The 26317-nt window shown below is 37.6% G+C and overlaps 3 protein-coding genes across 3 annotated transcripts in view; 1 reads left to right on the top strand and 2 right to left on the bottom strand.

Moving 5' to 3' along the window:
* LOC107686062 (ran-binding protein 9-like) overlaps positions 1-13746 on the bottom strand; it is a 17442-nt gene extending 3696 nt beyond the window's left edge. Inside the window, exons 1-10 of the mRNA XM_016482901.1 lie at positions 13120-13746; positions 6261-6372; positions 5421-5473; positions 4986-5153; positions 4717-4739; positions 3273-3457; positions 3039-3151; positions 2707-2815; positions 2462-2616; positions 1503-1644 (exon numbers count right to left, since the gene is read on the bottom strand). Of these exons, the coding sequence (XP_016338387.1) occupies positions 1503-1644; positions 2462-2616; positions 2707-2815; positions 3039-3151; positions 3273-3457; positions 4717-4739; positions 4986-5153; positions 5421-5473; positions 6261-6372; positions 13120-13336 (1277 nt within the window). The 5' untranslated portion in view covers positions 13337-13746. The remainder of the gene's footprint in view (positions 1-1502; positions 1645-2461; positions 2617-2706; positions 2816-3038; positions 3152-3272; positions 3458-4716; positions 4740-4985; positions 5154-5420; positions 5474-6260; positions 6373-13119) is intronic.
* Positions 13747-15346: 1600 nt separating this feature from the next.
* On the bottom strand, positions 15347-16322 carry LOC107686061 (E3 ubiquitin-protein ligase RNF182-like). Its single transcript, XM_016482900.1, is given in 2 exon segments — positions 15347-15475; positions 15477-16322. Coding segments are annotated over 2 exon segments (747 nt in total). The 5' UTR covers positions 16146-16322; the 3' UTR covers positions 15347-15397.
* A 2554-nt stretch (positions 16323-18876) lies between these two features.
* The window catches only part of LOC107686060 (reticulophagy receptor FAM134B-like), a 15557-nt gene continuing 8116 nt past the window's right edge, over positions 18877-26317 (top strand). Inside the window, exons 1-3 of the mRNA XM_016482899.1 lie at positions 18877-19216; positions 19989-20095; positions 20217-20247. Of these exons, the coding sequence (XP_016338385.1) occupies positions 18957-19216; positions 19989-20095; positions 20217-20247 (398 nt within the window). The 5' untranslated portion in view covers positions 18877-18956. The remainder of the gene's footprint in view (positions 19217-19988; positions 20096-20216; positions 20248-26317) is intronic.

Genomic DNA, 26317 nt, shown 5'->3' with positions numbered 1-26317 from the left:
TAAAGCGCTTTGGGTGTACAACAATACACAATAAAAGCGCTATATAAATGCATCATTCATTCATTCAACTGAAGTATGCCTAGTGCCTACTATTGAACAAATATGATGAAAAAAGCACTGCTGCATTATTATATCATCAGTATTTAAAAAAAAAAAAAATCTAAAAGCAATATGACCATCTCAAATAACTCCGACAGTCAATGTCGGGCATTGCATTTGAGCATGAAACTAAATACTGATAATCTGCAGCGCATTCAGCATGATAATAAATGTTAATATCCTAACACACTCTATATTAGATTAATCAGATATGTAGCTAACCCAGATCTCACTACGTGACTTCGAAGCCATGCTTCTCTCTCTTCTCACGTCTATACTTTGGGTGCCGGCCAAAGTGCTGCTATAACCAATCAGAATTTTTTTTAAACCCACACGATGGCTCCAGCGCGGATGAATCTAATGTTTTGAGGAGTATGTGTGGCAGTCAGTCACCGCACCGGTGTGAATCCTATATTTAGTAATCAGATTCTAGCCTACGTCTTGTAATACATGACCCAAATAAGAATTTTCACCAGATATTGTCATTATTGTTATACTTTGTTCTCAGATTATTAATGTTAACAACATCAGCACTGCGTGACTATGAGTATAGTATGTGTGTAGATTTCAATTTACTATTTTTTGACATTTAATTATTCCAGCTGCTGTGAGAAAAGGCTATAAACAATTGGCCACCTGCAGGATCCTCACATGCGATAGCCTAGTACTTCTTTATGTTTACAGATGTGACGTGATGTCACGAAAACCTACCCGTACCACTCAAATTAGAAAACATTATTATAAGCTAACCGTTGTGAATCGGGCTAAAGTAAGGCGATAGTTTTGAACACTGGCTGGTTATGTACTTGCTCAAATATTGATTTTGGATAATTTTTAACCAAAAAAAGTTACGGACTGCAGCTTTAATATCCCAACGCATATTAGATCAATCAGATATGCATGTAGCCATGCTTCTCTCTTCTCACGTCTATATTTTGGACCGCATGCTGTGGCAAGCTAAACAATCAGAGCTCAGGGTGCCGCCCAAAGTGCTGCTATAACCAATCAGAAATTTTTATTTTTTTTCCCCACGATCATCGTTTTCATGATCGATCCTCACTGTCACGGCAGAGCACTCGAGTACTTGATCATTGTTGCACATCCCTAAACAGATCATTGGGGAAAAAAAGGAGAGATCTATGGATTTTGAGATGTGGGTGCTACACTCAAAAATGAATGTGAGCTTGTGGAGGGGAAAAATTTAAGTGGACTAAAACTGGACTAAAAATGTCCAGTTATGACATTTTAAATATACATTATTATGTCAAAAAAATTAGCAAATAATAAACATATACACATACGAACTGTTCACTATAACATCATGCATATACAAAACATAAGGTGGATTTTCATTTCATGTAAACTTTAAGGATATTTCAAAGTGCTATGGAACAAAGACGTACCCAACGTTGGTCTGCTGACCCCGACTGCCGTTCAGGACACCAAGCTCAGGGCTTGGCATGGTACGGGGACATGACTTGTGACTATGGGCCAAAGTGTGGCCTTTACTTGATGAAACTCCATTACAGTAATTACTATCAAAACCTGGAGAAAGAAGAAAGTGCAAATGATCAGTGATAACATCTCCTATTCCTGATCAACAGGTCATTCTGGTCTAGGACTAGTTTTGATTTAAAAATGACCTAATTAGCAGTTCTCAACCTTTTTGACTCCCCTGTCTGTCCAAGACAATATTCGAAGGCCCACCTATCTAAGCCAACATACCTCTGGTACCTCTGTTATATTGTCAGTTTAATGATGTGCATCTTTATTTTTGGTGTTTGTCAGCATTTTTTAAAATTATGCAAATATAATGCAATTTAAATAATTTAAAGACTTTTAGGGGCTCCCTGTTTGAGAACCACTAATCAAAATGGCCATTTCAATGAAGACTACATAAGGAGCTAGCGCACTGGGTAGTTAAAGGAACTAGCTACCAGGGCGGTCCCCTGAAAACAAAATTTTCCCCTAGGGCCATTTTCCTGGTTGTATTTGCAGTTGCACCACCAGTTCCTGGACTTAATTTGTGGAGATAATATATGCAAACTGTGTGTTTATACAGCTTTTTAAAAATTGTGGGTGCCACAGTTTGTATGGCATGCATTCGGCCAATCAATATACACTTACGCCTCTGGTAGTTCCTATTGTGCTGGGTTAGACCCTACTCTGAAGTAGGAGCTAATTTAGTCTCCTCAAAAACTATTCCCAGTTCCTGCGGTGTGAAAACGTCAAAAAGAGGGTACTTATAACGAACTAAAAAAATGTTTCTCTGGTGCAAAAGCCCCTATTTTTGTAAGATCATTTTGGTAAGATATTTTTTTCACCCATGCTGGAAGAAAAAATCAGTGGATATAATATGTACCTGTCTGGTAGGTCTGGGAGCTGCTGGCTTTGTGAACAGGGCTGTTGAAGAGACGGGGGGAGCCTGGGTAACTATCCTGTGACTTAGGACTCCTCCCACCGAGACACCTGACCTCACTATCAGTGCCATTCACCATCTCAATGAACTGCCTGACTCTGGAAAGAGAGAGATGTAGATACATTATGCATTTGGTTTCTTTACTGAAGACGTGCTAATTCCTGAAAGATGGCACATATCTCACTTACTTCAACATAAACAGAAGGTCTGGGTTTAACTCTAACAGGCTTGGGTAAAGTTGTTGAGTGGTCTCTATAGCCTCTCCCATTCTGCCAGATAAGACCAGCTTCTGGATCTCTGCAGTCACAAACGTGAAATCATTACTCAGCATTGAGTTGAGAATGTTCAACCCTGAAAGCATGCTAACATGCAGTGATGAATCATTCAGACTGATTCAATTCAACCATTGGACCAGAAACTGTGCCAATTTGATTTCATGTTGACTTTAACAATCATACAAACCCAAAATAAGACCCAGATAAGTCTGAACAGCCTACTTGTGTTGCCTGTGAAGACTCACTCTGTCTATTTTTGATAGAAGCAAGTTCCTCGTGTACGGCCTGGTCAGTTGATTTGGCAAAGACCTCAGCGGTGGCACAGTAGCTGTGGTGAACCAGATAGGAGGCCACCATTCTAATAAGAGAGAGCGAACAGGTCAAAAAAAGACAACAAAAAAAAATGCCACCAGCATATCCATTCATTACCTCTGGAAAGGTTTTGAAAATAGAAAATATTCCAAATCAAAAGTACTCACTTCTGAATCATGGCCTGCCATTCTCCTTCTCTCTCCCCAATGGGGAAACGGTCAATCTGGGCTTGGATTTTGGTTCTCCATTCACGCATGTAGTCCTCAATATCAAAGACAAACGGATGCTGCCCAAAATTGGCGTCCACGACCTCCCCTGGGGTCTGTAGACCCACTGTGGGATACAGGTTGGGCTAAAAGCAAAATAAGCACATTTTAATAAATGTGGACTATAGTTACTGGCTAATTTACCAGTTTTTTATTATTAATGATGTGTATGTAAGCACAATGAGATTAGCTTAAAAAAGATGATGGAAAATGTGCCTTGGTTTAGGTCTAGCATGGGCGTTCAGAAAAAACAGCAGATTTTAATCGGATTTCAAACCACAACTACATAATTATCAGTCAGGTCAGGGGCAGACACATATGAGTCATTTTCTGATGCTTTCAGTAGAATAACTCTGGGAGGGTCTGTGCTCACAGTCCAATAGAAAGAAAGGTCAGGGCTGCTAAACTGACATACTTCACAGAAGTACTCAGAGTAGCATGAATGCTGGTCACCAGCCAGCTGTGTTTTCTGCTGAATGGATTATTGTTTTAGCCCCACACAGGCCTCTGTTCAGTTAGCAAGAGCAATGCTTAGGGGCTGTCAGTCCAACATCTTGAATGATGAAGAAAGGAAGGAAAGACGAAACAATAGCAAAAGGCTTCCTCAACAATATCTAAAAATATTACAATAGAATGAAAAATATACAAATGATCAATCACCCCATGACCTCCAGGCAGTGAAACGCAAAAACATATCTATAAAGCTACAAAAGATGTCACTGCAAGTTCAATATTTAGACAACAAACATACAAAATGTAACATTTTCACAAAACACATGCGCACGTAATCAGAATGTAAACAGCCATAGATTTATCTGAATAAACTATTGGAGGATAGACTACATACTACAAACTATAATAAACAACATAATATACACCACCATTCAAAAGAATAATTTCTGTTTTAAAATTCAAAATTTCTTTTATGCAGCAAGGATGCATTAAATTGATCAAAAATGATGCTAAAGACATTTAAAATGTTATAAAAATGTATATTTTCAAATAAATGCTGTTCTTTTTAACTTTCTATTCATCATCAAATCCTGAAAAATAAAGTGTCACAGTTTCCAAAAAATGTTGAGCAGCACAACGGTTTCCAAATGGTCTAAAAGATCATGTGACACTGAAGACTGGCTGCTGAAAATTCAGTTTTACCATCAGAGGAATAAATTGCATTTGAAAATATATAGACAGCTTATTTTAAAATGCAATAATATTTCTGCTTTTGGTATATTTTTAATCAAATTAATTATCAAATCGACCCCAGACTTTTGATAGGTAGTGTAATAATGCAGCAAAAAATTAATTTCAAGCTTAGAGGTGTTTAAGAAAAATAAAGACTTACCGGTAAATCTGTAAAAGCTATCCCTGAAAAAACAAAACAAAAAAGAATTAGACCATTATTAAAATAAATTCAAGATTTGAATTTGAAACTGCCAGTTCAATAGCCAATAGCTCCTATAAATGACTAAATCATCCTAAATGAAAAATATTTTTACAGATGTGTACAAAGTGCTCACTGAATTGATGACCAGTAATAAATAAAGACCAAATAACCACAGTTAAGTTTAAGACAAGCATTTGATCTTAATGTGCAATTCAAATGTTTACTACCTAGACTGTGACCATTTTTTGTGTAGAAACAGGTATTGTTGATGAGGTTCACACAGCAGCCGATCACATCGCCTGTTGTGAATGTGGGACCATAGGGCTGCCCAGTGCCAGATGAGCAGAAGGAGTGGCCGTCATCTCCATGATATCCATATGAGTGTTTGTCCCAACCTAAGTGCAGGACATTGTACACATTCTGGTGATTTTTGGAAACAATGAACCACAAAAAACACTAAGGAAACTCTAAGCTCTATAAACTCTTATCTCCCTGGCAAGCTGCAGTCTCACAGAGGAACACCCTGTGAGAGTCAAACGGTGGAGGACCAACTTAACATGCCCACTAGCTGCATCTAAACTACAAAACCTATAATTATAGTGTACACCTATAGTGATCATAGACATTTTAGATACAAACAATCTGAAAACATGACGTTTTACCTGGAAGTCTGTTCATGTTGACACCTTGAGCTGACAGGCCAATCCCCATGTACCTGCTCACAAAAACAGCATTTATTTGATAAAATGTTCTGCATCAGAGCAGGTTAAACTGCTCAGCCTAAAAATTAAAGGTACACACAGTAATTTTTTCCTAATTACGAAAATTTTATCTCTAAAGAAAACGAATGACTGAAAAATGCTTAAAATCATGTATACCTACATGAGACGGAGTTATTTTAGTATCACTTACAACTCATTTTTTTTTTGTATATTTTGTATTTACATATTAATTTTAGTCAAACATTTTGTAATTTTTTTATATTTAGTTTTAGTTTAGTACATCAAGTTTAATGTACTCATGAAAATGAGATGTTAGCAACCAGCTAAAATAAAATATAAATTTTTTTAATATTTAGTTTCATTTCAGTTAACATTTATTTTAAGTACTTTTTTTTATGGTTTTAGTTTTAGTTAACGATGATAACTCTGGACTGAATTGTTCATTTTTCATGGAACAGGTCACCTCATGAGAGCCGCCATGTTGAAATCACATGACCAGCATTACCAATACTAATCATTTCTGTAAACCTCTTATTATCCAACATTTTTACTCTCAGAATAAATTAATTATGGCTGACTTCTAATAGAGAATTTCTAAAAAGACATTAGTAAATGAAAACTTTTGCATAATGCTACATCCAAGCCACTAGGTAAAGTCCAAGACAACTGTTACACAGCCACATAAACTAACAATTACTGAGTGCACCTTTAAATGTTCCCTTAAAAGGGAATGCTCCCTTTCTTAAAGTAATTTAAGAAAATACTGAATACTTCACATACCCATCTCGTCCTTTACTGATAATTTTCACCTCAAAGTAATAGACCCCGCAGGCAGCTGGAATAGGGTGTGTTGCACGGACAGATGCCGCATCTTTTGGGGTCTTTCCATGACCTGGATGACATAAACACAATCATTTACAACTGCTAATGGCTTGTGTCACTCACAAGGAGCACAATGTAATGTTATAACATCACCAGAGGTCGCCATGGCAAAAAACACTTAGCAAAATAATCAATGTTTTTAGGCTGATTATATTTTGCCTGGCAACAGCAAAGACACTGCACATTTGCCTTGATATTTAAAAATGGCAGTTTTTTTCATGCGAATATGCTCTAAATTTGGGAATTCATATTTATTGTCATTTTAATTAGCAATAACCAACAAACCAATGTCAGAAATTTGTTTAAAATATTATTTATTATTATTAACATCTAATGTTTGCCCCTGAAATAAATTTATTTATAAAAGGCACGCCACCTCATTTAAAGGTCCCCCAAAACAAAATCAAGACTTTGTAAAAGAGCATAATAGGACCCCTTATAGTCAAATACTAAAAAAAAATACTAAAATATAGTCAAATACTACAAAAAAAAAAATCACATTTTCTGAACAAATATGTCAGTTAATTATAAAACCAAACCAACATCAAATACAAAAGTAGCAGTAAATAATGTACAAGATATAACATGAACACAAAAAATAATTGTATGATATACTATATAGCTCTCTATTATGTATCACTAAGAAAGGTTTTGATGTTGTGGACTTGTTGGGAGTGTTTTCTTTATTTTTACTGTTTTTATCAAAAACACTTTATTTAACAGTCACCTCTGAGACTGCAAATACATACAGTATATCTATAGCTATAGGTCACTATAGTGTCTGAAGAGGCATTAAACCCATTATTTACTCATTATTAACACATAGCTAGACAGGCATGAAATAGAATACTAAAAAAATATAACACCAACAAATAATTTTTTCCACACATTTGAAACATATAAAGCCTAGTATATCATATTTGACTCATGAATTTCTATGCCCTCTACCTGACAAAAATGAAAACCTCAAAATCTGTTGTACACAATACTCTATGCTTTCTGCCTTCAGAATGTTCAATTTTTTAACAAAAAAAGGTTCTCAATAAAATTCTAAAAATACTTTTTGCTGTGAAATCTTTAATGATTTTTATAAAGTAAACATAAGAATAACTTTTATATCATCACTAATATCACAAGACAAACATTTACTGGACTGAAGCAACTGAGGTCTACTTGATTATCCATACATTTATTATTATTATTTTTTTATTGTATTAAAATTTATATATATTTGGTTTGTCTATTAAAGACTGTTATTCCTGTAACTCCTATGTCTCCTATGTCTGTTTGATTTCTGTTTTTTGTTCAGTGTTTTTTTGTTTCCTGTGTTTTTCCCCATGGATCCGCTCACCACTTTGTTCACCTCCCTAGCCCGTAAAGACCTGCCCATCTTGTAGTATGCATTTGAGTTCAGCCAGCTCGCCATTTTAACGGCATTCGACGACGCTGCACTGAACTCCCTGTTCTGGATCGGGGCTAATTACCACCGCCCCGTCGACCTCCCAGACACCACTGGACTAAGCTGGAGGGAAGCAATCATCTGGAGAGCGTCCGGCCCCGATACAGATCACAGCCAGACCCAGAGCCCAGCCCCCCATCACCCCGCTGCGTGGAGCGCAACCCCGAGCCCACCGATGACCGCGAACGACAAGCCATCGCCGCATGCCAAGTTGCTGGATATTGGCAGGAACTGGAACACGCTGTCGTATACGCCGATCCACAGCATCCCAAACATGCTCAATGGGTAACATGTCCAGTGAGTATGCTGGCCATGCAAGCACTGGGATGTTTTCAGCTTCCAGGAATTATGTACAGATCCTTGCAACATGGGGCCGTGCATTATCATGCTGCAACATGAGGTGATGGTCGTGGATGAATGGCACAACAATGGGCCTCAGGATCTAGTCACGGTATCTCGGTGCATTCAAAATGCCATCAATAAAATGCACCTGTGTTCACATGAGCTCTATCGTCTTCTTTCCTATTGGCTGTCGCTCCCGAAAGTCGCTTTTCATTTGCATAAAGTTGAAGGATTCTGAACTTTGTCGCGTCGCCCATCCGGTCGCCAACGGTCGCTGTCGCTTGCTATCGCTCGTGTCACCGGAAATCGCCAGCTCTCCATTGAAATGAATGGGATTGTGTCGCTTTGCTGTTGCGTGTCGCTTGTAGTGTGAACGGGGCTTAAGGCACACCTGTGCAATAATCATGCTGTCTAATCAGCATCTTGATATGCCACACCTGTGAGGTGGATGGATTATCTCGGCAAAGGAGAAGTGCTCACTAACACAGATTTAGACAGATTTGTGAACAATATTTGAGAGAAATAGGCCTTTTGTGTACATAGAAAAAGTCTTAGATCTTTGAGTTCAGCTCATGAAAAATGGGGGCAAAAACTAAAGTGTTGCGTTTATAATTTTGTTCAGTAACAGGCTGTCGAGAAATGTTTATTTGTACATCTCTCAAACATCATTGTATTGCACTGTATTGCATTATGTGTTTCCCCCCAAAATTAAAACTACAGAGCAATGATCATAAAACTAAGCATTTAAATATCATCTTACAAAGACGTATTACTGGGACTTATAGTGACAAGTGATATTTATGTCAATTTTATGCATGTAGCATGCTATACTGTTAAAAAGATCTCACTGATTTACAATAAAAGATCATAATTTCATCTTACTTTTTGATCATATAGCTAAATAACAACTAGAGCCCGACCGATATGTTTTTTTTTTTGGGGCCGATACCAATATTAGGGAGTAAAAAAAGGCCGATATTGATATATCGGCCGATATTCTTTGTGTATATTATAGTACAGTACCAGTCAAAAGTTTGGACACTTTCCCATTCGTATGTCCAGACATTTGACTGGTACTATATATAGAATACAGTATATACATAAACGTAATATATATACATAAACACTTTTTTTGCAATGATCTTATTATCATCATTATTATAATTACTATTTACTCTTACAGTTACGTAATGCGTTTCTGGTCTCAAATTGAAGCTTTTTACTTCTTACAGTTTATAAATATGCGAATTTCTGTCATTATGGTTCTTTTCCATAACACTGAATGTTGTAACAAAGGTAATAATGAGTTGGTTATTATTATTAAGTCTCTTTCCGGCTCAGACTGCATAGGTTAAGCTTATGGGTCTGTCACGTGATGAACGAACGACTCGAAAAACCCAAAGACTCGAGAGATGAGCTAATCAATTCTCTTTCTGGCTCAGACTGCATTGGTTAAACTTATGGGGCTGTCACATGATGAACGTATGACGCGAAAAACCCAAAGACTCGAAACAGGTGAACTACTTGACTAATTCCAGTACAGAACCTATAGGATGTTGCGCATGCGCGAAAGAACGAATCACTCCCCAAAACGACTCGTTCTTCCCGAGTCACATTAAAGATTCGTTCAAAATGAACGAATCGTTCAAGAACGACCCAACACTTGTGACATAATATACCTCTGTAATGCCCTTTGAATGTAACGTGTACGTTCCCTTGGAACTGGAATCATGGCGGAATATCATGTGAAGTCCACTTCTCAGGGCACTTACGGTCGAATAAGCCAAGGCTTGAATGCTGCTTCCTGAACAAGAGAATCGCTTGATCGGTCGGCGCCGGACCGCAAATTTAACCACCCGTAACTCCTGAACCCCGGGGGCTATCTACGTGGGGGTGGTCTTTCTCATTCGAAAGAGGGCCTCGAGACGTACACTCGAGCTGAAGGAATCCCCCGAATTTGGTGCGGATTCGCCGCGCCTTTACGGAGATATGGCTGTTCAAAATTTCAATGGTTTTCCATAGACTTAAGCTTTAAAGCGTTTCATCCAGGTCGCCAGTAGCAAACAATGGAACATGCTCTGCTGGACAAACTAAGTAATTACACCATTACAAGCATTTTATCTGCGTTATATGTTCTGTAAAAAAAAATTTCATATCAGCGGCATATTCGACGATACTGATATATCGGCGACAGGCTTATATCGGACGATAATACCGGCTAAACGATATATCGGTCGGGCTCTAGTAATTACACCATAAATGCATATTATTAAAGTCTACTGTGTTTCACCGTCAACACATGGCTTTTTGGCTAGTTTAAAGGGAAGAGCACTTTTAGATAAACAAGGCAATAATAGATGGCACTCGTGGAGGTAGGAAAACAAAGTTCTTTATGAACCGCAGGATTGCTTGTAATAAAGACTTCAATGCAAATGAAAAGGCAGTAGAGCTGACTATTTCTGTTAATGGTAAGTTTGTGATAACGTAAGAAAAGTAGTTTAAATGTTTTGCCAATTGCTAGAGCAACTTAATATATAAATCTAGAAGTAAATGCAAAAGTAAAAAGCATTGAATGCGTTGCTTATATTTATTGTGCGTTTAAACATGTCTGTGAAAGATTGTATTACTGTACTGTGTAAAAAAAGAATTGCAATGCTGAAAAAGCATTTTCAGTGGCAATGTTTGAATTTGAAATCAAAATAATGGATAAATGTTGTATTTGTAGTAAACAGAATCAGTAGCGGACTCCTGTGTGAAAGCACAGTCTGTGCTGCTTCCCCTCTCACAAGAGTCACCTAAAGCCCTATTCGCACGGGATTAGTATTACCTCCTAGATGACCTCCAGTCATTTGTAATAATTGTGGAGGTTGTCTGTGATCTTAATCCCGTGCGAATCGGCCATGTCTGTCATTTGTAAAGTAAAAATTCCCCCGCAAATGACCTACCATATTTCGCCGAACACCAAGGTCCTGTGATAATATTAGTCCCGTGTGAATCGTCATCTCTGTGATTCGGCCAGCATTTGGCGGGTCGCATATCATTTTTCGAGGTTTTTGTTTGCTGTGCGCCTTTTTATCCATCTTTCGCGAAGAATGGAGCTGCGTTGGAGTGTTTGATAGTATTTTGGGTGCTGTCATCATATCGCTACACCATACAATTTGCAGAAAGAGAAAGCTGAAAAGGTTTTGAGGTTAATGTGTTACAAATAAATCAAGCACAAATCTTGAGATATTATTTTAACCTGGTAAAATGTAAACGACACAGCACACGAAACTATATTAGTTTATTTTTTAAAAATCCATGTGGACCATAAACGGGACTCTCAAAGCCTTGACATACGGGTATCTGGGAGATAAGTCAGTAAATTCGAGTAAAATCACAGGCTTCGCTTATCCCGTGCGAATGCACCACACGAAATTCAGATGTGGTGGGGTAAATTCAAAATCACACAAGGTCACCAGATAATACTAATCCCGTGCAAATAGGTCTTAAGAGGGGAATTCCCCCCATTTTCAAAAATGAAATTCAGGCCCTGAATAAATGTCTAAAAATCCTGACTGAAGTAATAGTTATAAATTATAAAAAGAAGGCTTTAAAAAGATTGGTATATATAACAAAGAGTGAAAAATTTAAGGGGGTCTGAATACTTTCCGTACCCACTGTAAATTATACAATAAATGATATAAAAAAAGAAGGCTTTAAAAAGGTATCGGTGATCGGTATCAGCAGATACTGCTTTCTGTGATCGGCCTCAAATCCTGATCGGAGCACCCCTAGTATAAATCTTAATTTCGAAAAATTGACCCTTATGACTGGTTTTGTGGTCCAGGGTCACATATATTCTTAATATTATTTAATATGTCAGGCTATACAGAGTGAAATATGTGATGCATCTTTGTCACATTTTGTAACATTTTAAACCTGAACCTCTGATAATCAGACTTATATCTGAAGTAAATTCATAAGCTTATATGTAGCTTGTACATTTATTAAGACTTCTTGGCCTACTGGTAATTTAAGGCAGTCTACCTGAAACCTACCTGTGCTGGCCTAATTATTCTGTGGCCTACCTTTATGACTCAGCTGAGGGAAATGGCAGACACCTCACTGGATTACAGAGTATTATTTAATAACTAAATATGGTAATCAAATTATACATATATTACAGCTTTTCTTTATCTGCTGAATTCCTAGTAAAACCCTTACATACACGCGATGGCAGAAAACCTGCCTCTGCAGATAAACACACACAGGCCTTTCCTAGAGCTTCTGCGTCAGGCTCGATCTCTACCTAAAACGGCATGCGTGTATGAAGACATAGCCTTTGTACACAGATCATGTTGTCAAAAGAGCTGACAATGACTGCATTTCAACTGTGAAACTCCATACAGTAGGTGCTTCCGGAAATGACTGAAGCATCTTTATAGCTCGCTGCTGAAACTCACCACCATCTCCTTGCTACATTACACGAACTTTATACTTTCAAACTTAATACCTTTATCATTTATTCTCAACGACTACATGTCATACACGCACACACACAAACACTGTTATGCATAAAACATATTAAAGCAGTAGTAATTTCTAGACAATGCTGACTGCTAGGAATGGTGCTAAATAATGCTAAAGGGAGGCTATTTTTATTCAAACATGTCGTCTAAGCAGTTAGTTATTAGTAATCAAAGTTTCTAGTTAACATTTCGTTTACTTATATCGGCTAATGTGCTCGACTATCACACTAAATCATCCGTTTCGTAACGATTTTAGCAGTTTGTGTGACTAAAAATAGGTTTGATTCACAGACAATACGAGTACGCAGAAGCTTATCAGAAGTGTATTTTTATATCATCAATCAGAGGTGCAACTTGACACGAGCTAACCTGGCTAATGCCGTCGACATTTAGCTGGTAAACAACTTGGTGTTTGTGTTCATCTGCTGCTGTTAGCCTTGGTTACCTTTATAATGCACCCGGAGGTTATTTTGAGACAGGCCGATGTAGCTGAATTTGTCTTTGGGGCTCCAGGATCTGGGGAGCGGGGTCTCCTCCTCGTTGACGGCCGGATAAAGGCGTCTAAGCCGCTGGTTGAGGTCTTTTTCCTGCTCGTTGAGAGCCAAGTCTCCGTGAACGACAACCGACATCAGAAACCCACAGCCCGATGACGGTCCTGACATCGCGATCCGATTCCCGCCGCCGATACCAACAGCTTGCCAGCTATCTTTAGCTGGACAGCTTTCTAACAGTGTCCAGTGGCTAAAGCGACCACTGTCAGACACAACAGGAGAACAGCCGCTGAGATTTCGGGCTTGTTTTATTCGGATCGGACGGCTAGCCAGCCAGCTAACTGCGATTAGCTCGCAAACAGCCTCTCTGATAGACTTAGCAAGACGCTAGAGAGAATTAATCACGCCAATACAGCGAAACGGCAGCATACAAAAACATAACAGACATCCAGAAAGTTGATCCTTGTTATTTAAGACGACATCCAACTGATCGGACAGACTAAATAGAGTGAAAGGAGCAGAAAGACAGCAGCAGAGGGAACCCCGATCTTTTGTTTGTTGTTAGTGTGAAATCCAGCGATCTGATTGGCTCTCTCAAGGTCCAGTCATACTTCCTCGAGCACTTGGTACATGACTAGACACAGGAATTAATTTGACATGCAAATACAGAATATTTGTTTTCTGTTTTTATTTTTATAATTGCTTTTTGTTGGAATATATTCATGTCTCGCTTCCCTGTTTCTGTATGTTTCTACAAGTTTTGTAATAAAAAAACAAAAAAACAAAAAACATAACATTAAAAAAAAAAAAAAAAAAAAAAAAAAAAAAAAAAAAAAAAGACTAGACACAGGCTACCAATAACATGACCTCCTTCTCACTTTGGTTGTAATCTAGTTGAGATGGCTGTGATAGTAAGAATATATGTGCACACTTACATATTATAATGGTTCGTTCATTTATTTCATCATTTTCATATATCATGGGACAGTACAGTTAGGGTGCACATTAGGGTCCCCTTACACTTGGGCTTGAGAAAATGTTCTGTTTTCTACACCTAAAACTTAGTACTTAAATGAACATGCAACATAAATTATGAATGAAAGTATTTTACTTGTGTTTTTTACAGTCGGAAAGATTGTGATTTAACATATGAAAATTATTAAACAAATTAAAGACTTGGCCAGTGTCAGTGCATTTAATCTTGTTTAAGTAGCATCAAAAGTTTTACGAAACACAATATATACAATTTCTTTATATAAAAACGTAAATAGTGGTGTTTTCCTGTACAAAACTTCACATTGGCATGTGTAAAAGTGGAATATTATAATTTATCAAGATATGATGTTTTGATTTTCCAACTTACACATGCTGAGAGCTTCATCTGATGTCTTTGTCTTTCCAATTGTTTTGGGATGTAAAGTACTTTTTGCAAACTGTATAAAGTGCATTCTCCAACATTCCTGTGATAACCATTAATGGTTCATTCATAACTTTGTCATGAAGTGTAAAAGCATATGCAGATTAGTTTCTTTAAAACATGTTCAGACATGTTCATGCTTCACATGCATTTGTGTTCCAAGAAAAACATGGAAAAGTCAAACTAATAAACATGATTAAAATATTAAAATATGTGTCCTACCCATGATTCAGTATGAGATGTTGTAGGTTAAGGGCTTTATATTGCAATCATCTGTAACACTTTACAATAAGGTTCCATTTGTTAAAATTAGTTAACTGCATTCGTTATTTATCTTTGTTATGCAATCTTAGTTCATTAATATTACTTAATTAATCTTATTAAATTCCACATGTACTCATTAAATCAAAAGTGTGTCTGTTAATATTATTTAATGCACATGAACATGAGCGAACAGTTGTATTTTTATCAACTAACATTAACAAGGATTAGTAAACACTGTATGTAACATATATATTGTTCATTGTTAGTTGATGTTAATTAATGCATTAACCAACTTTAATTAATGGGACCTTATTGTAAAAGTTATTGTATGTTAATCATTCAGACAGAGAAAAAGTACATCAGCAAGCCTAGAGAGGACATGATCATTGATCTGTCCCTTTCAGCCACTCCAGGAAAAGGCACATTCAACAATCAGACGGTTATAAAAAATGATATATATAGTGGATAATTCTGTTGAGGTGGATACTATTTTTAGGACCATCCAATCATCGTATATCCACACATAACAGTTACACTTATTGCTTTGGTCATTATGGTGGTACACAGTCCCAAAACTCAAGGCACAGGCATTGGCAAAGGCCGTACACCATGACGATGAGAAGACTTGACAGGTACCAGACTGACCATCAACACCCCCATCGTGGCATTCTGCATGATTAGCAGATAGACCCCTAGAGGCAGCGAGCTGAAGTACAGCAGCCCCAGCAGCCAGACCAGGACGCGTGCTGAAATCTGGCACAGCAGTGCCGCACAGTTCCACACTGTCCATCTCTGAGTAACCGAGGCCATGGAGTCCTGACTGGAAGAGCGGTAATCCCTACCCCGAACTAAAATAACAGACTCCTGACGAGGCTCCATAATGGTGATCACCACGTAATTGGAACGAATCGAGGTGGGAGAAGCTGAGGCAGAGTGTCCCACCAGAGAGTTGAGGCGTCTGGGACTGAGGAGAATCTCGCCTTGGTTGTCATTAAGGTTCTGATGCTTCCGTGTCTGGATGGACAGCAGTGCCGACACCAAGTTATACTCATCTGGTAGACTGTCCACATCTTCTCCGGGAAGGTCTGTGATGTAGCGGCAGAATGGACAGACCACTGCGTTTGGAGAGGATTCACCTAAATCGAGGATTTTTGCAAGGCACTTGGCACAAAGACAATGGCAGCACTCGAGGACCTTGGGCCGTCGACTTGACAGGCTGTAAGCACAGTAGCAGATCTTGCATTCCAGTTCCTCTGTGGTGAAGCCACCCACCACATCCTCCGGGAACTGTCCCATCATGTCTCCTTCTTCTCAACGCTTTCTCATCGGCTGGTTGTAGTCAAAGCTGTGTGGGAACATGGTTGCGAGGCAGCTGTTGGGCCAGTCCTGGTGTCTGGATCGCCTGTACTGTGTCACGGTGGCTCTGGACGGGTTTGTGCTGAGGAACATTTCATGCACTGTGTGGAAGGGTGGGGAGAGGCCACCACCAAAAAGATAACTGTTAACACAGCAGTAGCGAACAAACACTGCAGCAACAAAGCAGGCCCTGTAAAACCAGGGCTGGAATTGTCTAGCCAGGGCTTTTGTTGCCACTGAATTTCAGTCCAATTAGTGGCTCCACACTTCTTTCTGGTACACCGTGCTGCTTTTGCTTGCTTGATGCAAGATTATTCCAAACAGAAATAGACATTTGTCTGAAATCATATTAAGTTCGGAATTATACAATAATATAAAATATTTTACATTTATTTAAAACTTGTTCCAAGCTGTAATTTTGAATACCAGCCAGCTCAGAAGTACACAGTTCACTGTGTAACATCAAAAATTAGGTCAATGCTGTTCACTGAGCCTGTCTCTCAAAGGCAGGTATGACTGAGATTTTACCATGTAAAATGAGAATTGGTATTTATTTCCAAACATAATGTATTTTATATATCATGCTCAGATTATTTTAAGGCAAGACACTATAGGCACTTTTTTTTTCTCTTTTTGGTCTATTTGGATTTTCATAATGTGATGTTTCAGACCAGAGGAAATAAAACATTCAAAATACCCTTTTAGGGCTTTTTTAGTGCACTTTATCTGTTTGCAACTGTAGATTTCAATTTCAGTGCATATCATTAAAGGCTGTTTTCTCAAAATGATTTTTTTAATATGCACTGAACCAGAAATCTCCACTTTATTTGCACTTAAATGCACCAGACTTTACAATTTTATTTCAATCTATATTCTGAAGGATTTGTTTATATATTATCGGAGTTCATACAACATTTTATCCTCAAAATCAGTGAAAATGTTTTTTTTTTTTCTGGCTGTTTAGAGTGGTAAAAATAGATATCCAGAATCCTCTCTGTAAAAACCTGCAATATGTCAGCAAAATGAAACAAGAATTTTGAAACTGACTTTATCCAATATTCAGGTTTCTGATTTAGAAAATTGTGCAAACTAGTGCATATTGTATTTAATTATAATTATAATAATTTAAATAATGTCACATGTCACATTTGCATAAACATTCAAATGTTTTCGGTTCTTAATGTAATCAATCAACTGGGAAAGTATAACAATATACAAGACTTTGTATATGTTTGTATGTCTCAGCAAGCTCTTTATTCTTTTTCAAATGGAAAAAAAAGTATTGCTTTGGAGTTTCACAACACTGGCATTCAAAAGCAGGAGAGATGAGGGCAATTGGAACACTTGATACCGTAATGATATTAACTTAATGATAAAATAATATAATTAAATACAGTATAAATGCTTTAATACTTATTAATGTAGTTTTTTTGCCTTAATATGGTAGTAGGCTGTCTGAAATTAGATGTGTTAAAAATCCTTTTTTACTAAGATATATTGATCAGCTGACAAGTCAAGAACAGTCATCATCTGCTTAATTTCTGTGTAGTGCAGTAATGTTTATAACGTGTTCATAACAATACCCTTCAATCAAACATTTTGATAGTGTTACTATACTGGCCAAGTGTTACCTTACAGCCAAGATTAAATGTCAATCATGTTTTATTTTAACCAATGATCTAGGGATTAGTTGCATGTGACCCAGGATCACAAAACCAGTCATAAGGGTCAATTTTTTTTGAAATTGAGATCTATACATCACCTGAAAGCTGAACAAGCTTTCCATTGATGTATGGTTTGTTAGGATGGGACAATATGTGGCTAAGATACAACTATTTGAAAATCTGGAATCTGAGAGTGCAAAAAAAATTTAAATATTGAGAAATCGCCTTTAAAGTTGTCCAAATGAAGTTCTTAGCAATGCATTGCCTATTACTAATCAAAAATTACGTTTTGATATATTTATGATAGGAAATTTACAAAATATCTTCATGGAACATGGTCTTTACTTAATATCCTAATGATTTTTGGCATAAAATAAAAATCGATAATTTTGACCCATACAGTATGTTTTTGGCTATTGCTACAAATATACCCGTGCTACTTAAGACTTTCTTTTTTTTGAGTGTTTTTGGTCCGGGGTCACATAGGCTATATATGTCACAACTTCACGACATTAAACAGCAGAAGAACGTAGGCCAACGAGATGTTAAAAATAATAATACTTGAATAATATTTTATATAGCCTAGAGATTTTATTCTTTTATATTCTTTTATTTATTTATTTAATTTTATTTCCACTGCAAGTGGCTGTTTACAAGCACTTTACAGTAATGTACACTGCGCCCTAGTGGTTAAAGAGCGTATAAAGTTCATTCATATTTTGTCTTCAAAAGAAATAAAATATTAGATTATCTACATATGACTGTAAAAGAAGAATGTAGGCTAAAGAAGAAATATTTTTCAAAGCATCAGAATGATGTCTAATGTTGAACTAAAAGAATAGAAGAAAACAACGCATCCTTTCCTTGCAATATCAATAAAATCAAACAAACGTTGATTAGGCTGTAATCTCGAGCAATAAACTGCATGCAGGGGTAGCCTAACCCAGAGCAGGTGGAAAGTCGCACAGCTGAGTGAACGATGACGTAAGAGTTCCCAACAGCAACCGGGGCTGCCTCTGAGTGACGTCAGCGACTAAACAACAACAAAATAAACAGCAGCTGGCAGCGCGCGTGAGGAGCGGGGCTTGCTATGGCTAATCAGGGTGGATGCGACAGCCTGGATGCTTCAGAGGTGGAGCCGGTGGGAAAGAGCGCCGGTACCGGCGAGACTTCCTCCAGATCACTCAGCTCAGGTGGAGGAGGAGAGATGGCGGAGAAAGAGGAAGAGCAGCCTTCGAGAGTCCGACACCCTGCAGACACTTATCCTCTGTGCCGTATATCAAAGCTGGTTAACTGGAAAAGACCATTATGGACTTCCGCTTTTTTCGCAACTACAAATATAGCGTTTTGGTGAGACACATGACGCAGCATATTTTTATTACATGCAGAATGTATGAATGCAAATATAACATTTTCTTTAAGACGTAGGCTAGTGATGTTGGAGTTTAAATAAAATATTGCATTAATGGGTCAGTCTTTATCGCTTTCCAATGCTCTACATTTCTCTGCCTAATTAAATCAGCAGGCCCTAACTGTTTTTTATAGTCTGGCCCCTAAGGCATGTTCCTTTGACCATTTTCTCTGTAGGCTATCTGTGGTTGCACTGGACTTCACTACAGTTGTATTGCTATTCGTACTGTGGTGGACCTTTTGTGTTAGTGACAATAGTTTCTTTTGCATAGCATGATGATACATTTTTGAAGACAAACTTTTGAATTCAAAATTTCATATGCATTTCCCTGCATGCACAAAGGTTGTCAGTGTATTTATGGCATTTGTTCGTTTTGAATAAATCTTGTTGTGGCATGTGGATAAATATCGTATTTGGGTTAACAGGGCTTTATTTGGAGTGCAATTAGGAATTAGTTTCATCCTCAAAGCACATGATTTTACATAACTTGTAATTAGAATAAATAGAAATAATAATAATCACACTTGAGCATGTAGTTTTATTGTTTTTAAAGGTATGATGACAGATCTTAGATAATTTTACAGCTTTTATCTTAAAAAAAAAACAAGCACTATACATACGAAAGTGATAGATAGATAGATGTCTGTTTACTGTAACTGTGCACGTGATTAAAGATGGGAAACCTGATTGTTGTTTTCTATTTCCATGCAGGTTTGTGTCCCTTAGTCCCAGTCGGTTGTTCAGCCTCGTCTCCATGTGTGTGGCTCTCTTTGTGATGATTCAGTTGATGAGAGATGTGGCTCTTTCCAGATCCAGAGGTGTGGGTTTGTTTCATACCCTAACATGTGTGACTGTTGTTACTGTAAGAATAGAAACAAATTTTTATATGGTGTCCACCACCAGTATAGATCCCATGGATGTTTATTTTCCTACTTACAGGAGCCGCTCTATGGAGGAGTATGACAAGCAGGTAAATTTAGAGCATGCACACCTATTCAAATAGTGTCTTGCGCTCACCAAGGCTACGTTTATTTGATCAAAAATCCCGTAAAATTGTCAAATATTATTACAATTAAAAAACTGTGTTCTATTTTAATATATTTTAAAATGTAATTTATTTCTGGGATGGCAAAGTTGAATTTTCAGCAGCCATTACTCCAGTCTTCAGTATCACATGACCCTTCAGAAACGATTCTAATATGCTGATTTAGTGCTCAAAAACATTTCTTATGATTTTTGTTGAAAACAGCTATTTTGTATTTTTGTGGAAACCAAGAGACACTTTTTAAAGGATTCTGTAAGGAACAAAAATATTTGAAATAGAATTTTTGTAACATTGAATACGTGCCTTTGATCAATTTAATGCATCCTTGCAGAATAAAAGTATTCATTTCTTAAAAAGTCATATTAACCCCAAACGATTGAACTACTTTTTAATTACTTTTTTTAATAAACTGAACTTGACAGCGATCACCATATTTTTTCATTTTGAGAAAAAGAGCAGCTTTTATGTTCACTAATACTGTTTGAAACAACATGACAGAATTTTAATTGAAAGCAAATCTACCTACAACAGATATACAAATAGTCCTTTTGGTAGTTGCATTGAAAATGTACTTGACTCAAAATTTTGAGGAGGGCACACATCTGAATGTATTTATAAAGGTGTTTTTACCTCAAGTATTTTCCATTCATTAGCTACAGTCCAGCCTGCAGCCACTAGAGGGCGTCCTATACCTCTTATTGGCATTATTGATGACATACAGCAATTTATAAAGCCTGTCATGTGAGTTTAGAAATGTCAGTGAAATCCAGTGTTTCTGTGAAGGAGCTGTTGTGAGATCAAGACTAATTAAGAAATCTAACAAAGCACTCCTGACCTTCTTGAAACTTAGAAATGTACAACACTGGTAACCTTTCTCATGCAGTACTTTGAAGAGTGTGTCCTAGTGAACCAAGATTATATAATCAATATTTACGTCAAATCTTTGCATATGAGAACATTTAAAAGTTGGCCTAAGTTTATTAAAGTATTGGATTAGTGGAAGGCTTGATGAATTTATCCAATACTGCTTATCAATGGCCTTCGGCTTTCCATTATTTTAATCCGGCTTGCGTCATGCTGTACTCTGACCGAAGTTTCCCTGTCATTGTTTACATGCTTATGGTAAAAACAAATGTAATGGCACCATTGTGCTCCAGTGGGTGAGATGTCAGTGTAGTAATCTTCAGTGTGGTGTTCATGTGAGACGGGCCTCATTAAAACCTTGGGTACTTGACCAACAGCTGCTGGATTGCCTCAGCTTGTTCGTTTCTGCTGGCTGCTGTTGATGCGAGTCCTGTTCCAACAGTTGTCTTCACCCGGATCTTCACTCTGACCCCTTTGCCCCCTGTCCTCCCATAGCTTTCTGTTGTGCCCTACTTTTTGTGTGTTGCTTATTTCATAGAAGTTACTTTATATTTAAGTGTGATGATGGAAGTTTCACATTAAGAACGTCTGTTATTTTTTGTGTTTTTATGAAACTTCCAACAGTAGTTATATGGTTATACAAATGTAGTTACTATTTCTTTGCTACAAATGTTTACACAATATATTTGCAATACAAATGTACTAATATGTTTCATTTGTGTGATGAAACACTTTGTTTATCTGTACATTGTGACGTATGCACTGGAGTGGGTTGTTTTTTTCTTGTGGAAGCATGTCGTGTTGTGAAACTTGAGTTTATGTTTCAGACTGAGTGGCACGGTGAGTAGAATGACACAGCCATTTGTGCTCTCAAGAGTGCATTTCCTCCCATTCTTATTGGGAGGATTTTGGAGGGTGCCAACTGAGAAGCCAATCACATCACAGGATACTAACTACCAAAGGGTGTGTCTGGACACTCAGTGGCCCATTGGAGGAAGGCTGAGTGAGGTTTAGATGATTGGTATTATTTGTTCGCTGACCAACTGACCAGTCATGGTCCTTTCATCACAGTCAAATGACCAAATCATAATAACAGATAGAATGATATAAATAAAGAGGTGATATAAATAATAAAGACAACTGTTATCTGTATATACAGAGGAGAATAGGCAAGTTTTTACACTTTTTATCCCCATTCTCTGGGAATGTAATTTTTGGAAAGTCAGTTTCTGTATATATACTTTGAAGTTTTGAATAGAAAAAAGTTGTTGAACGTCATTATTAACTAGGTAAAATGGTTTAGTTTATTTATGTTGTCACATGCTGGATGTTTAAGCAAACAATACTGGGGTAAGCAAAATGTAAACAATAAAACGAGTATGAAAAGATAAAACAGCAAAAATGTAAAATATACAGAAATAGCATTTAACATTTAAAATGTGTAAATAATTATGAAAACTATTTCATACCATTTGTGAAAATTAAATATTTAATTGTTACGTTGTATAATTTTATACTATTTAAAACACTAATAGTAAATAATAATAATAATAAAAAAAGTGCCAATCTACCCCAAATGGATGTTTCTGAAAAAAATGTTAATTAATAAATTGTATAATTTTATAAAATAAAACAAAAATGTGAAAACCTGTCTCAAATGGACATTTTTAATATATACATATTTTTTAAATGCATGTAAATAATAATAATAATAAAACAATAAAAATGTGACAACCTGCCCCAAATAGACATTTTAAAAAAATACCCTTGTCCAGAGAACATTTCTAAATTCTGCTTTCATGATATAGCTGACTCTTGTTTGCTAGTGTAGTTTTATTATTCATTTGTTTGATGATATTTATATTGTATAATATTTACTTGTTGTGCTAAAGAGGTTCTATATTTAAAATATAATTAACGTATAAATAAATGTAACATTTCTTTAAATATAATGAGATTTTAAAACATTCACAATGAAACAGTAATCTATTATAAATCAGTGAGATTGACAGAGAGAGGAAACGGTGGAAAATTATTGTGATGTCAGGGAGTTTCTTTGTTATGATACCCATGTACCTGCATGGAGATCATTTTTCATTGAGCATAATTTGCATAATTTAAAATACTCTTCTGAGAGGGTCTCATTCTGTGAAGAGGGGTATTAAGGGGGTATTATGTGGAGTATTTGTACGTGTGTGTGTTCATGCCCCAGCACTGTCTGTCTGATGCCTGCTTGTGGAATGCTATGTGACTCTGGTATTTTTAGACCTGACCGGTTGAAATAGTGAAGCTCAGGCCTTGGTCAACATAAACACTAGCTAGTGTGGCTTCATGCGACACTTCATTTGTGACTCTGTCTGAACTCTGGAACTTATCACTGACACATTCACCTTCTGACTTACCTGAACGCCTTTCATGTTGAAACCTAGAGATTTTGAGATGACTGCTGAAGACCGTGGATCAGCACTGAGGTAAAAAAAAAAAAAAAACACCATTGAAGAAATTGGTACAAAGACAGAGTGGTTGTTAACTTTGAATACTTGGAATCAGTGTTATGTGAATTATACCTAAGTGGCTAGTTTTGTTTATATGACTTGGATATTTATTTTGTGTCTTTTTTCTTTTTTGGAAAAACATGTTATTTGAATCAAGTAATTAATTTAATCTTACTTGCATCGAAGTTAGGTTTGTCATGTTTCAGATAAGAGCTTGTTCCGAATTATTACAAATGTCAGTCATCATGCATCATGCATCATGCATCAGGGGCTGTGTGGTCTCCATAGTGTAGGGTGACCATACGTGCCATTTTCCCAGGACACGTCCTAGCCAGGATTTCTATATTGCCTAAAATATCTAGGTTTTGGCTTTGTTTGCGTGTGCAGACCGATCGGTGTATGACATCAAAATACCTCGAGAGCATTTTGAAAGCATAAGGAACCGTCTGTATGGTATCTTGATGTCATACACCGATCGGTCTGCACACGCAAACAAAGCCAAAACCTAGATATTTTGGGCAATATAGAAATCCTGGCCAGGACGCGTCCTGGGAAAATGGCAAGTATGGTCACCCTACCATAGTGACCCTTGTTTTGGAACATTTGCTAGGGGGAAGTTCATGTCGATTGTCACAAGTACTTTATAGGTATTGATACGTGCATTTACGTCACACAGCCATGAAACCTGTCAGTCATATGTGATGAAGTGTACTTGAACAGGCCCACAGACAAGCTAAAAACATTGTTAAAATACTGCAGTTGCCAATGACAAAGGTCCTTTTACCCTTATTTTACAAATTAAGAGACACTATTGATTTTCAGTGGCATTCCCCAGCTGTTTGTTTTGAGCTATTTTAGTGTTCTGTCACTGGGTCTGTTTGAGTGTCAGACAAGTAGCTTTCTTTGTTGTTTTATCGATTAGCATGAAAGTCAGCTAGTCAAGCGGTTTGGTTCTCAGAATCCAGAGGCACCTGTTGTTGGCATTTACAGAGACATTAGAGGCTTTTCTACACATGTTCTTTGGTTTTAAAAGATTTTGGACTTTCTTGAGGCAGCAAACTTTATTTGGTTTTCACATGATAACATTTAGCAGTAGCAAGCATACCATGATTTCAAATAGCGTTGACTATCAAACACCACATAGTGTTAGTCAACATGCAGATTTCCCAAAAGATGTAACAAAAGATCTCATCTGATGAAATCTCTTAACACTTGTGAGCATTACACCTCATTGATCTCCAGTCGTCAGCTCTGGTCTGGGTTGGGCAAGCCTGCACTCACTTTCTCTGGCACTTTCGCTTAGATGGTGAAATGCTAATGTGAGCTCTGTTGCCTCATAGTCACATGCCCCCCATGCGCTCTGTTTAATAGGAAACCTCCGGTGGGGAAACATGTCTCTGTAATGTTGGAGGTGGTTTATGACCTTTTGGAGGAAACGGATCTGTAGGAGAGTTCCTAATTGCATGGGTTATGTGTAGCATGTTTTTGGGGTCAATCTGTTTGTTTGAAGGACTTTGCGTTTGAAAAGTTTTCGACATATAGGTGGCATTGTTCGGTTTGTTTTGGAGATGGGAAATATAAGGCGACAGCTGTGAGGGGATGGGAGTAGGGCACATTACCACAGATAAAGGGCATTAACAAGCCGCCCTAGATGCCAAGAAATTCCCCTGTTCTGAAAGTCATACTAAGTCAAACATTTGGTCAAAGCCTCCTTTTCAGTTATCTCATGAACCCATTTTAGATATTATAAGAATCCTCTTGTACATTTCTTCATTCATTACTCAGACTGTGAAGTATTTCACAAATGCAGTGTCTGCTCTGGTCGTGCTAGAATCTGCCTTCAAAGGCATACACACTTTATAGCTCATGCTATAGACACTGTGACGTCCCAGTTTGGGCTGTGCGTGCACTTGTGGGATGTGTGTTTTAGGTGCTGCTTGGAGGGGGTGTGGCTTGCACACCTGACACTTGTTGGACGCAGAGTTTAAGAGTGCCTGGCGTGTTGGTGCGGTGCAGTTGGTTTGGGAGATCGTCTCCTGCGTGGAGCTCGATGGTCCGTGTTGTGCTGTGTGTCCCAGCCGACCCTGGCTCGTTCTCTAATGTAAGTACTTTTGAGGAATTGCGAGATTTGGTCCTGTTGGAACAATTTCGAAACATCGTCACTGACAACGTTGCAACTTATATAAATGAAAATAGGCCTACCACTGTCGCAAAAGCCGCCGTGTTGGCAGATGAGTTTATTTTGACCCATAAAAGTGGATTAATTGGTCGTGCGGGTGGGGTAGGCCACCAAGAACTCTAATTATGCTCCGTTTGTCACGGATGGCTTTGTCTCGTTACCTGATAGTATGGGCAAAGTGCCGGTTAAGATTCTTTGAGACACTGGAGCTTCGGAATATTTTGTTTTAGAGTCTGTGTTACCCTTTTCAGCTGCCTCGACTGCAGGGAAAAATGTCTTAATACGGGGGATAGGACTGCAGACCTTATCAGTTCCCTTGCACAGAGTTAATTTGAAATCGGAGTTGGTCGAAGGAGAGGTAACTCTTGGAGTGCGCCCCTCTTTACCCGTGAAGGGTGTTTCGGTAATTCTGGGAAATAATTTGGCAGGGGGGCGAGTATGGCGGGGGATTTTTCCT

The sequence above is a fragment of the Sinocyclocheilus anshuiensis genome, unplaced genomic scaffold, assembly GCF_001515605.1.
Source record: "Sinocyclocheilus anshuiensis isolate Anshui unplaced genomic scaffold, SAMN03320099.WGS_v1.1 scaffold930, whole genome shotgun sequence".
NCBI classification, from domain to species: Eukaryota; Metazoa; Chordata; class Actinopteri; order Cypriniformes; family Cyprinidae; genus Sinocyclocheilus; species Sinocyclocheilus anshuiensis.
Note: the sequence above shows the minus strand (reverse complement) of the source record. Positions and strands in the feature narration are given on the sequence as shown.